Genomic DNA, 14158 nt, shown 5'->3' on the forward strand with positions numbered 1-14158 from the left:
AGGACCCTGTTTCCGGCACTGACTCCTAAGGATTGGCCATTTCCTCTTTCCACAAAACACATGCAATATTACCGATATACTTGGAATATTTAAAGATTGGCATTAAGCAAAAATGACTTTACGAAAGGAGAGAAAGAGAGCAACCTTCAGTGAGCTTTTGCTTGTGCAGGGGAAAAAAAAAAGTCCTATAGCACTCAGACTTTCTTAGGTTCTAAAAACAGAGTGAGCATCCTTCAGCTACATTTTCGCGTCCAGATGCATTTGGTTTTTAAGTTAGCATATTTTCTTTTGGAGGCTTAAGAAATCATTCTGTTTTATTGATTGCTCAGATCCATAGAGACAATATTTTTCTACCGCTAGCGGAGTATCAAAATATGTGAAAATTTCAAACACAGAAGAAATTCTGCCTAAATGAATTCTAATTATGTAAGTTAAACAGAGAAAAGATATGGCCATGCTAGCCAAGTTTTTTTTTTATTCTTCCAGTAATTTTATATTTTCACTCAGAGTTTTCATTTTCGGGTCTCTGGGATTTTGGCTGGTCCGCAAGGACAAACAGGTTTATGAAAAACACAAAATCAAACCAAAGCAAACAAAAAGCAAAACAACAACAAACAAAACTAGCCAAAGAATCTCAACTTTGGAAAACAGCTAGTAATCCTTATTCCTAAACTCTTATTATAGATACTTAGGAGAGCAGAGCTCAAATGGAGAAAAAAAAATCATATACCCTACAGGCCTTTCGTGCTCTTCACTAAATAGGTGCCTCCTTCATTTCCTGCTTGTCTGTAGATAGGCACCCATATGCTCATGGGTTTCATGTCCATTTCTTATGCCCAATTCTCAAACCTTGCCCAACTAGGACTACGGTTTTTAAAGACTATGACCTTTACTTCCTTTGAGCTAAGGACTTTTAGACATTTCATGACACTTCTTAGTTTGTCTGTAACTTATCAGTCTACCTGTCAGGCTCACCTGTCTCATCCTGGACATATTTGATGGCAAATGCTCTGCGATTTCTGACACAACTAATCTTCGTCTTTTTTTTTGGGGGGGTGGGGTTTACTGCTCACTGCTTTCCTGTCTGTCGTTAACTCAAACACATGCGTACTCTCCCTTTCTCACCCAGTTCCACGTGCTATTGATCCTGTTCCTCACCTCTACGATCCTAATGTTGCCATCACGTTTGCTGATTTCAATTAGATGCTCATAGTGGCCTTTTCAGAGGGTTGTGGCAAAGGGCTTGACCACGTTCCTACCATGGTAGCAGCTCATGCCCCTATGGATGCCCAATGTTGCGTTATTACGCTCACTATTTATACCTTTAATCCCCTGTGATGGCAAACTGTATCCTACCAAGTAAAGAAAACAGAGTAAAATCTGTAAACACTCCAATCCATAGTAGTAGGTTTGGCTCTCTCTAGACATATATTTATTTTAGATGTAGTTCTAACTCTTAGGAAGCCACCAATACTGTGACATGTTTGTTTTTTAGTCCCTCTGGTTGGCACTGTGCTTTCTTCTCTGTAAACTTACAGCAGTCTGAGTTTTGGCTTCTAGGATTGCCAGTTAACACAAATCATTTGTTGTGGAAGCCACTCGCCATCAGGGTCACCTGTGGGATGAAATGAAGCCGCCACAGAAATTTGCTATTAAAATATTATTCACTTTTATTTTATTTTTTCAAAAGAGGGGCCACTTCAGCCAGTTGGTTGGTAGATTTCAGTATGGTGTGCTCAGGATTTTAGTTTGATGCTCAAACTGATATAAAGCAAGAAATGTGGCCATGTATTTCGGCAAAGAGTCCTCTCAAAGAATGAAAAGATCTGAGGCAGGGAATCAGATAGAGCTTTCAACCTTCAGCTGCCTTTGTTCCTGAAATAATGGCTTGTGGTTACGGGAGCTGCTAGTGGGAAAGCAGCTGGAAAAGGGAGCTAGTGGGAAAGCAGCTTGCTCTGCTGGAGGACACCAGGAAGACATAAAGCATCATAGAGAGAAGACGGATAGCCGGCCCTGTCCCCCTCAGCCTCCTGAAGGACTTTTGGCTTATGAAAGAATGAATGAGAGTCTTGGGGAAAAGAGTATGTAGGTTGTGTTTGAAATGAAGTTAATCTTTGTAAATAATTAGATGTTGACCTGAATCAACATATGTAAATATTCCGTTCAAAATGAGTATTGTTGGGGTGGGGGAAAGTAGGTATTGTCTTCATCCTGGGGAGATAAATGAATCAAATATTTCACTTTAGGCCTGATCTCCTAGCAGAGGAAGTATGCGGAGGAACATGCCCAGAAGTCTATAAATGGCATAATACTGTTTTTTTTAATTTTTCTGTTTCAATGTACCAATATTTAGGATTCAACAGTATTACACCTGAGACAGACAGATGCCTGAAATGTTAGCATCCAACCTACAGTATCTCTAAGGCAAAAACCTAAGTATCTCGGGCAAACAAAGAGTACTGTATTTTGTATATATTTAATAACAAAGGTAGGAGAAGGGTAGCTGGGGCTAGAAAAAGAATTGGAAAACTGCCATTCAAGGAGAGAAAATGGAACATCTAGGAAGACATGACATGTAGCAGTTCACATACAGTACAGGGAATGCAGACAGCTCACTCCAGTGCTGTCATCCCCACCCTGCGTTCTAGCAGAGCCTTCACAGGATGGATCCACAGGCACATGGCTGGCTCTTTGGTCAGCATGGTATCAGCCTGCTTTCAGGGAGTCTTCTGTGTTTCTTACTCCAAGGAGACATAGTATGTTCTCCTTCCAGGAACTGGTTATTGGTGTAACACTTAACCCTTGCATTTCTGACTGAGACATACCTTGGTTGATGCTATACATTTTTTAAGTGAATTCCTGGGACAAATTGGATCTAAGTTCTTGTCAATGACATAGAGGACAGAACCAGCAAGCACTTTGCGGGAGAACATATGAGAAACTGGAAATAAAAACTTCTGGAGAAGTTGTCTCGTGGTTTTCCTTGTGCATAGTCCCTGAGTGGGTGTAGTGTGTGTTTTGTGTGTGTGTGTGTGTGCAATGTGTGCCATCAGGAAGTCACCTGAGAAATCTGTGCTATGCTAAAGGAAGAAAATATTAGCTCTGTAATGAGAGTAGGCTCATAAATAAACTGAACGTAGCTCATCATAATAGATAATTAAAGCCATAGTTGACCCAGAGAGGTTTATTTAAATAGAAGCCAACCTTATGGCTAAGAAGCAGTTCTTCTGTTTGTTCCATTGCCCTCTCCCTGGGAAAGGAGTCATTAATTGTTCATTACCAGGTATCCCATAATCTCCCCACCAGACAGTTTAGAACTATTTGTCTGTGGATATAATTTTTGTCACAGTTTTATTTAATATAATTTCACCACTACCCTTAAGACACTTTGATTCTTATGTGTGTGAGACAAAATTGAATTCTAGGCTTTTTTTTTAAAATGTGATGTGTGTGTATTCATTTAGTTTGCTGTATTTGTCACAGAATATAAAGCAATCTGGCAAAAACACCATTTATCAACCCTGCCATTGCCTCTTCAGTGAACTAATTCTATTAAATAATTCTTTATTATTCTCTAGGCATTTTTCTTCACAAATAAATCTGCATACAAAATAGCTAAGAACCTAGAAGCTTCAAAATACGCAGTCTCCTGGAAATGCATGTACCCCATTTCTATCCAGTTAGCCAGAGAACTAAGGGGTGTAATTTTTTTCCAAGTGTAATTTTTAAAGCTGTGCTTGTCTAGGGGACCGTGGTTAGCTGGGAAGTTGGAAGGGAGCCAGGTGATGGTATACTGGGTGCTATAGTTGTCAAGGTAAATGGTTAGAAGAAGGGCTGAGAGCTGACAGAGAAGTAGCAAAGAAAAATGATAATGGGTACATTTACCACATCAAAGCGTGGCTGAGTAGGGTGGTTACTCTGAGGGTACGAAACCTTCCAAGCTCCTTGGCTGATGAACACCTTATTGTGTGCTAGCACTTAACGATCACAGAGAACCAAGAAGCCACACTGCTTCAGTGTGTTGTAGAGATTAATAAAGCAACGACACAGTTAATATTTCATTGTATTTGAAAAATGCAGCATCTGACCTTTCCAATATCTATATTAAATATGAAGTTAAGTAGGCTACCCTAGCAGAGCTTCTCTGTATATTTTCTTCATCTTTCCTGAATACATGTTTCATTCATTGACTCTGTGTGTGTGTGTGTGTGTGTGTGTGTGTGTGTGTGTGTGTGAAGATGCTGATTACATGTCTCAAAAAATGCCCCGTCTAGATTTCCAGAGAACCATTTTATTCCCTGTGATGTACCCAACAATGGTCACAGTTCCATTTGCTTTACTATAGACCACCACTCATAACTCTTACTGTACTGCATACTCTTGAGGTTTTCTGGATACTGGACCTGTATCATCAGCAACCCTTACTTTTTATTCTTTCCTAACCTTCATAGAGGATCATGGGAAGAAAGGATCTGTGGTATCAAACTAAGCAAGATAAGAGGTGTGAGCATGATAGAGGTTAGCAAGGTGGCCCTGGGTGCCAACAGGTACTATACCAAGTACCTTAGGGACTCCTCCATCATGCTATGCTGTTCTGTGGTCTTCTGTGTGGGCTGCTGTCTTCCCATTTAGACAGGACAGGGTTCCCCAAGTGTATCTTGTATATTTTCTGAAGCTCAGAATTGTAGTAGAATGTCTGAAGAATTCCCTGGGATCACTGGCAAGATGTGGGAACTCTGGGTCTGCTATTACATCTAGAAGTTAAGTGTGCACCCCTCAGTTATCCACACTAGTGCCCCTCTGTTTCACAGCAGTGACTACAAACTCCATTGAGCAGTTTCACTTGGGGGTTGATTTGGACATTAGGCTTTTGTGGGGTCTTCTAGTCACACTTTAAGGCAAGGACTCAGCAGGGATATCAGGAGCCGAGGCAAGTTTAGAGTAGAGTCAGTAGCTTCCTGTCAACCACCGTGAGGTTGTGAGACTCTCGTTCCAGCCCTGTACCTCCCTATGATCTCCTACCATTTAATATTTCTCATTCAACTGGAATGTAAATGCCTCTTTGTTTTCATATCTCTCTATGGAGAGGAAACCAGAGCCCTTCCATCTGGCCTTGGCAGCCCACTCTTTAGTCATGGGATACTGCTGGCTTGGATTTCTAGACGTTTGTATAGTAAGGGAACATATGGAACTATGTTCAAGTAGTTTATTCTGCAAAGGACAGCCATCAGGACTCTTAGGAGTGGAAGCTACTGTGTACCGGTCATTTATTAGCACTGTGCTAAGCATACTCCACATCTCACGGAAGCTTTGTAACAATAGCAGGTTATAACTCAAGATACAAAAATGGGCATGCAATGGAGGAAGGTAAACAGTGTGGAAACCAGTAGAGGAGGTGGAAGTCAAAGCCTCCTTCCAGGAGCTGTATCTCAATAACTGTCACCTAATAACTCTAGAGAGGTGGTACCGCTTTTGCTTTCAAAGTGCTTAAAATGATAGTATTTTGTTTTATAGATGATAATATGCAAAAACAGTGACAAGCTCTTTCCTCCCCAAGGTTTTTACGAGAAACGAGATAAAATGAAAGCCGTTAGATGGCCTGTGGGAAACTTGAGGAAATAAACATGTCACGTACTTGTAAAATACGATCCCCTTCTCGAATCCGGCCATCCTTGGCAGCGATGCTATTTGGGTCAACCTGTAATAGAGAAAGCATACATCTTCAGGGCCATACAATATCTTTCTGAGAGCTTACAATGTAGTTTTAAAATATATTAAGATATTGTAGTTTTAGAATGTATTGGCTCAGAATTCTCGATTGATTCATGACAGGGTATGAGCCATTTTTTTCTCTGTCCAAAAAAAAAAAAAAAATCACGGATTCTAAAGCTGTAAATGAACCACTTTAAAGTTAACAATGGTAAAATGGACTTGGCAGAACTACAATTGCAGGACATTTTTCCATCCCTTTCTCCTCCACCTCTGCCTTCCCCTTTTCATATCATTTTAGTCATTTTTGAAGCCCAGTTGTCAGACAGTCTTTACCTGTCAGGAGGCTGTGATGACATTAATACCAGGACTTTTCTGGACCCAGGAAACTTACAGTATATAATGTGACCTGTAAATAATACTGGAGATCTCTTAGGAAAGCTGACAGATCTCTAAAGCCCATACTTATTAACAGGATTTTGGACTTGCAAGCGTATTATATTTAAAGAGATTTTTAAAATCTATATTGTTCAAGAATTAAAAAAAAAAACTATCTGTCCATCCTGTTACTCGGTTACCACTTGACGTAGAGTGCTAATTACATCAACTTTGCATTATTAGAACAAATAGAGACTTAAAGCTCTACTAAGAGTGTCCCTACATTTTAACAGGCCAAAGTTGTGTGACAGCTTTCAGTTCCTCGAGGCGATTTTATCTATTGTGTTCCTATGATAGTTCCAAATCATTGCTATAGGCTTGTTCTGTTCGAGCTTCTTTTCTGAGTTAAGCCTTTCAAGTTCTGCCTGAGGTTGATGTGCTCAGTTCTAACATCATGTATTAATTTCCTTATTAGGAGTCCCAGTCAAACACTCAGAGTAAGGGGAGTCATCCAGCCCAAAAGGTCCCATGGTCATGGCAGTATAAGGGCAAGTCTTTCCAACTGCACATGTTCGGTTCCTGTGGTCTCTTTACCACCTCTAGAAAGAGAGTTTTCAAGTCTGACAGATTTAAATACCAAACACAGATTTGCCAGAATGCAGATAATTATACTATTGATTTGTGTCCCTTTAAAAAAATCCATCCAATACATGAAACTTTGACTTTCAAGCTTAAAACTAAGTCAAACTACCCACAAAACTGCCTGCCTCTGTATACATTACAGAAAAAGTTCAGTAAGTAGTGCTTGACCCCTCCATCCCTTTATCAGAGGGGTCACTGTAATTCTTCATTTTAAAGAAGTAGCCAAATTACTTTTAATTTTTTTTTTATGTCTAGAGAGTTTTTCATGTGGGAAGAGGCCAGTGAAAAAAGATAAAAGAAGTACAGTACCGTATAGTTTCAGAGTAAAGTGAAAAAGAAGACAACCCTTCCATATTTTGAGAGTTGTGCTGCTTCCTAAGTGTAATCGTGGCCGATCTCTTGACTATTCTAATCAACTCTGTAGAAAACTACTGCATGTAGTCTCGCCTAAGGTGCTGTTTTAACACTATAGCCATGAAACTGCAGAGAACACTAGCATCTACTTTGCCTCACCCTTACAGACATATCTGTGGAAATTAAGCTATGTAATATGCACACCTTCATGTTGACTACAGGTGTAATTTTAAATAATATGTACAGGTCCTCTACATACATGCTGTGGTTGTATATCTTGGGGTGTTTGTGGAAATTCTTACAGTGTGGGGGGGAGGGGTGTCCTTGGGACCCTTTTCCTCCTACTGGGTTGCCCCTTGGCATGAGGTTTGTGACTAGTCTTTTGGCATCTTGTTATGCTGTGTTCGGTTGATATCCCTGGTAGGCCTGCTCTTTTCTGAAGAGAAACAGAGGAGAAAATGGATCCGGGGAGAGGAGAGGTAGAAGGAGGAGTGGAGGGAATAGAGGGCGATAGTTGGGATGTATTGTATGAGAATTTTTAGAATTAAAAACACACCCACATACTTTATTTGCTTTTTCTAATATGATCTACTTTTCCTGAAATCTGTTGTAATAAACTGTGCTTGATAATCACACTAAAATGGTGACTAAAAAAGTAGGTTTTTTTGTTTTTTGTTTTGTTTTGTTTTTTACCTCTTGAAAATGATCTTGTGGTTGAATAAAAGAAATGGGCAGATGTGCTTCTTGGGTATTTAAATCTATTAACCCCACCCACGGAGTAAAAGAGGTGATTATTATGCCTGCTAGTTTAAAATAATTAGCCAACACTGTTGTTAGCAGTGTATAAAGGATGCAATGGAATGGAAGGACAAATGTTTGGGGAACAGGGCTAGGCTCAGCCTGCTGCTGTCTTATGGGAATTTATTCAAATTGATACAATGTTACCACTTTCACACTTTTTCCTTGCTGGGATTCTGCAGGGAAAGCCTCCGAGTTAAACACGCTGATGATAATTGCCTTACTTGGGCAGCATAATTTGCTTCCCTAATTGAAAGTGGCAAGAGTTGGAAGGCAGCCAGTTCTTCACACTCAGGCCTTGGAAAAGACGCTTCCCTCCTCCTGAGCCCTTTCAAGTCCTCCTTCCCTTCTTCTTCCTGTCAGGTTCTCGCCACAGCATCTCTTACCTCGCTGACATAAATGCCTGTGTCTTCTTCATCATCGGTTCGGTAGCAGACCGTCAGGCCCAGCTTCTCTTGACTGCTAACACGACACAGCTCAACCTCCTGAGGGAAAAGGATGCATATTGAGACATTACTCTCAGAGTACAAACTCAAAAGATGCATTTTCGGTCACTGTGAGGAGTTTTAAACATCATCGTCTGTCTAACATCTGAAATTAACTTTTGTGACCAAAAGCATTGAAATTTACTTTCATCAATTTTTTCAAGACTTAAATTAGCATTTCAAATGTTCATTCTGTAGTTGGAAATATGTAGAGTCGTGCAAATTTGCACACCAAACTGCATAGATTATTAAGTTGGGATATAAAGTATTTGAGACTATCAAAGAAAGTAGAACAAATCTTCACAAACATTGCTACGGGATTTTTGTCTGTAATGTGATAAAATGACATAAGTTTGAACAACAACAACAAGACTGTACTGAGTCGTTCTGCTAGTTCTTCCTCTGAGTTTTATACATTGTGATAAGAAGGAAGGGTTTGTGTAGGTCAGGTCAGATTTTTCTATTATCCTGCAGAAACCCCCAACCTTGGAAAGAAATGGGTTCATCCAGCTGAAGGGAAAGACACCAACCACCACACAGGGCAGAGGCGATGATGCAGAGCACAGCGGTGAGTGAACAAGAAAATACATTCAGTGACAGGCACCACTGAGGGGCTGGGAATGGCAGCTCCAGGTAATGTGTACTGGATCTGTTTCCTGATTTATGTTCGGTAAAATAATAATAAATTTCAGTTTCCTATAATGAAATGGGCTTGTGCCACTCTCAGATGGCGACTGGGGTAAATCACACGATTCCAAGTGTTAAAAATGGCAGCTATAATCTTGGGAAACTTGTTCCTATTGTGGAGAAGGTAAGACCTACCAATAAGTAGTCAGAGGAGGGAGGAAGATATGATTTGGAAGGGAAGCCTGACTCATGGCTTCAGCCCTGTGGAGCTGTGTTCTTCTCTGTGCTGCCCGTGTAGCCTCTTCAATAAACAGGAATGTCATCATGAGCTTAGCCACTGCCAGGAAGGATGCTGTCATTCTTTCCCAATCTTTCCTTGCCTGCATAGATTTTTGTAAAAGCGAACCCATATTTAAGAAGTCTTTCCTTTTTGATGGGAAATGTGTGTATGTGTGTGCATGTATATATAAAGTGATTATGAAGTTGAATAACATAATGGTATGGACTTATAGGTCTGTTTTCCCAAACTGAATGTTAAAATCCTAACCCTTGAGATGATTGTCCGATTAGGAGGTGAGACCTTTGGGAGGTGGTTAGGCCACGAGTGGTAAGACTGTGGAAGAAATTAGCAGTCCTATGAAGAAAGGGGCAGAGTGCACAGTTGTTCTGAGACATGTAGGTCACAGGGAGATGGTGGCCTTGAGAAAGTAGGCCCACTGAGAGACCAAACTGCTTCTGCTTTCATCCTGAAGCTCCCAGCTCCAGCTCTGAGAAATGTGTCTGTCCTTACTGAGTCACCTGACGCTTACTGTCCTGCTACAGTACACAGAATAGACACAGACAGCAAGGCCCAGCATAGCTACCCAAGAGCTGAAGTACTTCTGCTAAATACGGAATCGTTCACTTGGCTGCAAACAAGAGGATGCTTCCTACAACCTTCTGCAACTTCTGGAGACATTCCCTCCCTTCAGCTTAGCATATCAGAGATGCCCTGGTCACTGAGTTAAAAACTGTTTGTTAAAATGATATGCTATAAACTCTGGGTAAATTCTTAATGATAGTATTTACTATCATAAACTCCAATGACCAATGATTTCATAGCCAACAGCAAATATAAAACAAAATGTAGCGTTCTTTCCTGAGACAAGTGTTGCAAGTTACTACAAAATGAAACCATGGGATGTAAGTGTGCAGAGGAACTGTAAGCTACTGTGAAAGCTTTTAAAAGCGAGCTGAACGAGAACACTGGCAAACGGGCCGAACTGGATGGAGAAAAGACCATGTGGGCTCAACCTACACAAAGAGGTACAGGCAACTGGGAACAGGAGACATGGTCCCCAGGAAAAAGCATATCAATTGGTTGTTCAGTGCCAAACATTTAGCTTGGTATGGTGGCATACGTCTTTAATACCAGCACTGGAGAGGCAGAAGCAGGTGGATCTCTGTAAGTCTGAGGCCAGCCTGGTCAGCCTAGGCAGCCTAGTCTACGTTCCAGGATGGCTAGAGCTATATGGTGAGATAATATGTCAAGAAAAAGAAAACAAACAAAAGCAAAAACAAAAGCAGAAATAAATACAAGTAACATATGGAGCATTAACTATGATTGGGCTATATTTGAGATATATTTATATGTACTATATATATAATATATATACAATATATATTGTATATGTATAATATATACATTTATTATACATTATACATATTATACATATGTGTATATACTATATATGCTATATATAGTATACATTATATATACATTATACTATATATATATATGTATATATACATATATATAACTAGAAATGAAGCCATGTGAGAGGGTTTGAAAGGAAAAAAAGAGAAGGGAGAAATGTAATTAAATTTCAATCTCAAAAATAAACAATGATGACAATAAACCAACCAAGCTATCTGGGGAGCATTAAAAGGTGGGAAATCCATCTGCATCAGGGAAGAACAAAAACCAAGGACTTCATTTGCCACCTGAAGGGGAAACACATACACCAATCAAGGATCTCCTCCAAACTGACAGCTTGCTCCTAGCTAAGGAGGCCGATAGTCCCTAACTAAACCTGGACTGCCAGGAAGGAGTCACAGCCACAGATCTGCCTCTTCTAGGAAGAATACACTGAGCAAACAAGCCTGCTGCCCGAGAGGTCTCCAAGGAAACCTGAATATATTGCAGAGAGCTGCCTTTGCAGCTCTTAAATCAAGGCCATCAAAGGTTCTCAAGAAGAACTTCAACTGTCTCCCCAAAGCTAAGGAAGAATATCTCACGCCGGGGAAGGCATTTGCATATAGATATACTTCTCAGTGTTTGCACAGAATTCCTAGAGTTATCTGTCCACTTTTGAGGGTCTGTCTAGGAGAGCATAGCAGAGAGCTGTGTAATAAGACTGAGTGAATCTATTAACAACAGAATCCCTAGAGCGACCCACAAGTAGCTACCCATGTATTCAAAGGAAAAAAAAAGCTAAGATCTTGAGGTATTTATTTCAATATTTTCATACCTTTGAACCTATGTGAAGAGTATTAAAATTGTCTACCTAGTTTAGATTTCCAAGACACCACTTTCTGAGACAGCACACACCCTCTCGTGTCTAGCTGCCTGTGTCAGACTTTCTGCACAGGTGTTTCAGGCTTCCCATTTAAGCATCCCACCGTGGAAATTTGGTGTTTGCTCTGAGCTTCTGTTCTCTTACAGGTGTACTTGAGAAGTAAAACTGATGAGTAAACCTCCTTTAAAAGACTCACTATTATCATGCATGTAAAATGTGGTGTAATGATACAAGTTCAGGAAAATTTTCTCCTGAGCTCTAAAAGATTTCACTTTCAGCAGTTTACAGCAATTCCATAATACACCATGCACATAATAAGTCCATACACATAAGAACCTGGTGTCCTACTGTGTTCTCAGCCTGGTTAAAGCCAACCATCCTTTGAGAGAATCATGGAACAACCAACCTTACTACGCCTTGGACTACCTATACAATCATCTTTTATAATCTAAGCTAACACCTGGCTTTAATCTTAGGTTGTACATTCTCCCATGTCCCCGACCCTGACTCGTGCGTGTGCGTGTGCGTTTGCGTGTGTGTGTATGATGATAATCATTTGCTAGATGCAGCCAACAGTTGAAAGCAAACTCAAAATAAACACCTACCATCAATGTTGTAAACAACGTGGATACAGCTTGATACCATGTGTGTGTACTGTCATTTACTATTCTTTTTCTATGCTTACTATACGTTTTTCTTTGTAAAACTTTAAGGATTTCCGTAACGAATCCCTCATTCCTTTCCCATGCCATATTTTCTGTGCTGTTCAGTAAGTACAGAAAAGAGCTTACTGTTAGACATAGAACTAGGGACAGCAGGATATCAGAGAGGCACACACAGTAGACAAATCACAGATAGATCAATAAACCATGATCTATGGACAGATGGAAGACAGGAAGACAAGAGGAGAAAGTACAAAATTCAGGCTTGGGCTCAGATTAATCCAAGATATGATGCTATGTTTTTATCCCTTGATTCAACATCATAACATGTTGATGTCTCTGGGGTTATCTTTAATGCATTCACTAGACAAACTGGGGATTGAAGGTTGGTTCAGGATGCTGGCTTCTCTTCCAGAGCACCCCTGTTTGATTCCCAGCATCTACTTGGTGGCTTACCACTGTCTGTAGTTGAAGATGTGGGTATATCTGACACTTTCTTCTGAACTCTGTGGGCAGTCCAACATGCAGACAATACTCATACACACAAAATAATAAAGGGGTTGGTTCATATCACCGCAGGCAGAAAATTCACAGCTTCCTGAGTGTGTGTGTACACATGTTCATGTGTGTGCATGGGTGCTCAGAAGCCAAGGATGAAGGTCAGTCTGTTGCTCAGTCATATTCTTCCATTGAAAAACATTTTTCTTTATATTTATTTATTAATTCTGCGTGTATTGGTCAAAGTACAACTTGCAGTAGTCAGTTCTCTCCTTCTGCCATGTAGTTTTAGGCGATGAATATAGGTAGTTGGACATACAGTTCACAGCCTTTGCCTCCTGAGCCATGTTTCCAAGCCCATCTTTTTGAGTCAGGGACTGTTATGGAGCTAGGAGTTTGTTGACTGGCAAGATTGGCTGGGAAGTAAGCCCTAGGAATGTTCCAGTCTTGTTCTCCTCAGCACTGGAATTACAGGCAGGTCTCAATGTGCAGTGCTTTTTGTTTACATGAGGGCTGGAACACCAAAGTCAGCTCTTTGAATTTACATGAGAAGCCCATTCTCTACCACACTGGCTCCTCAGCCACACACGGTTTTAACGCATGGGCTGAACTTCCAGGGTTAAAACTTCAGGCACTGAGGAAGGTCTGGGTATGATAACTTAGTTCTCACAATTCATAAACTCGGGAACCCAGCACCAGGGTGGGCCTACAGTGCTTCCTGTGGTGGTTACACAATTCACACAGGTTCACGGAAGCACGCAGTTCAGAGTGGAGGTTCTTGTAGTTGTATGATAAAGTCTCTGAGAAGCAGCTTCTAGAATATGCTGGTTTGAGGCCAAGGGTAGCTGTACAGACACTGTGAGATGGATCTGCAGCAGAAGTCGCATCCAGCACTCCTTCGTAGGTCCCAGGCGCAGGCCGGCTTCTGAAGAAGTGCCTGAAGCAACACATCATGCTTCCTGTACCTTCAAGCTCAGCCCTCTATCAGGAATTCATTAGAAAACCATAAAATCGAAAAGCTACTGGCTCCTTCACAGAGACCATTCAGATCTTGTGCAAGCTTCAGGCCTCCTGTCCTGATGCAGACCACAATGCTAATGCCACATACGTCATTGTGACTGCAGATGGATGCTTCACACACCTGGCACAGCCACACTCACTTGGTCATAAACACGCTTCAAAATGCCCTGTCTTGGGAATGGATAAAGTTTCATTAAAAAAATAAATCAAACCGTGGCATCCATTCCTGTGAGAATTAGCTTGTAGGTAGATAGGGCATGGAAAAGATTGGAGTCTGAAGAGCTTTCTGTAAAGTATCCTACTCTTGGGACAAGAATGAGCCATTTAAACAATGATCTTCTTACCTACTTAGATTCACTATATTTTCACTGAAGAGAGAGAGAGAGAGAGAGAGAGAGAGAGAGAGAGAGAGAGAGAGAGAGAGAGA

At 40.7% G+C, this 14158-nt stretch overlaps 1 protein-coding gene across 1 annotated transcript in view; it reads right to left on the reverse strand.

The window, feature by feature from the left end:
- Pdzrn4 (PDZ domain containing ring finger 4) overlaps positions 1–14158 on the reverse strand; it is a 346079-nt gene that overhangs the window by 16034 nt on the left and 315887 nt on the right. The window contains 2 exon segments of the mRNA XM_028752173.1: positions 5636–5698; positions 8268–8366. Coding sequence (XP_028608006.1) covers positions 5636–5698; positions 8268–8366 — 162 coding nt within the window.

This window comes from Grammomys surdaster, unplaced genomic scaffold, assembly GCF_004785775.1.
Source record: "Grammomys surdaster isolate TR1022 unplaced genomic scaffold, NIH_TR_1.0 125878, whole genome shotgun sequence".
Classification (NCBI taxonomy): domain Eukaryota; kingdom Metazoa; phylum Chordata; class Mammalia; order Rodentia; family Muridae; genus Grammomys; species Grammomys surdaster.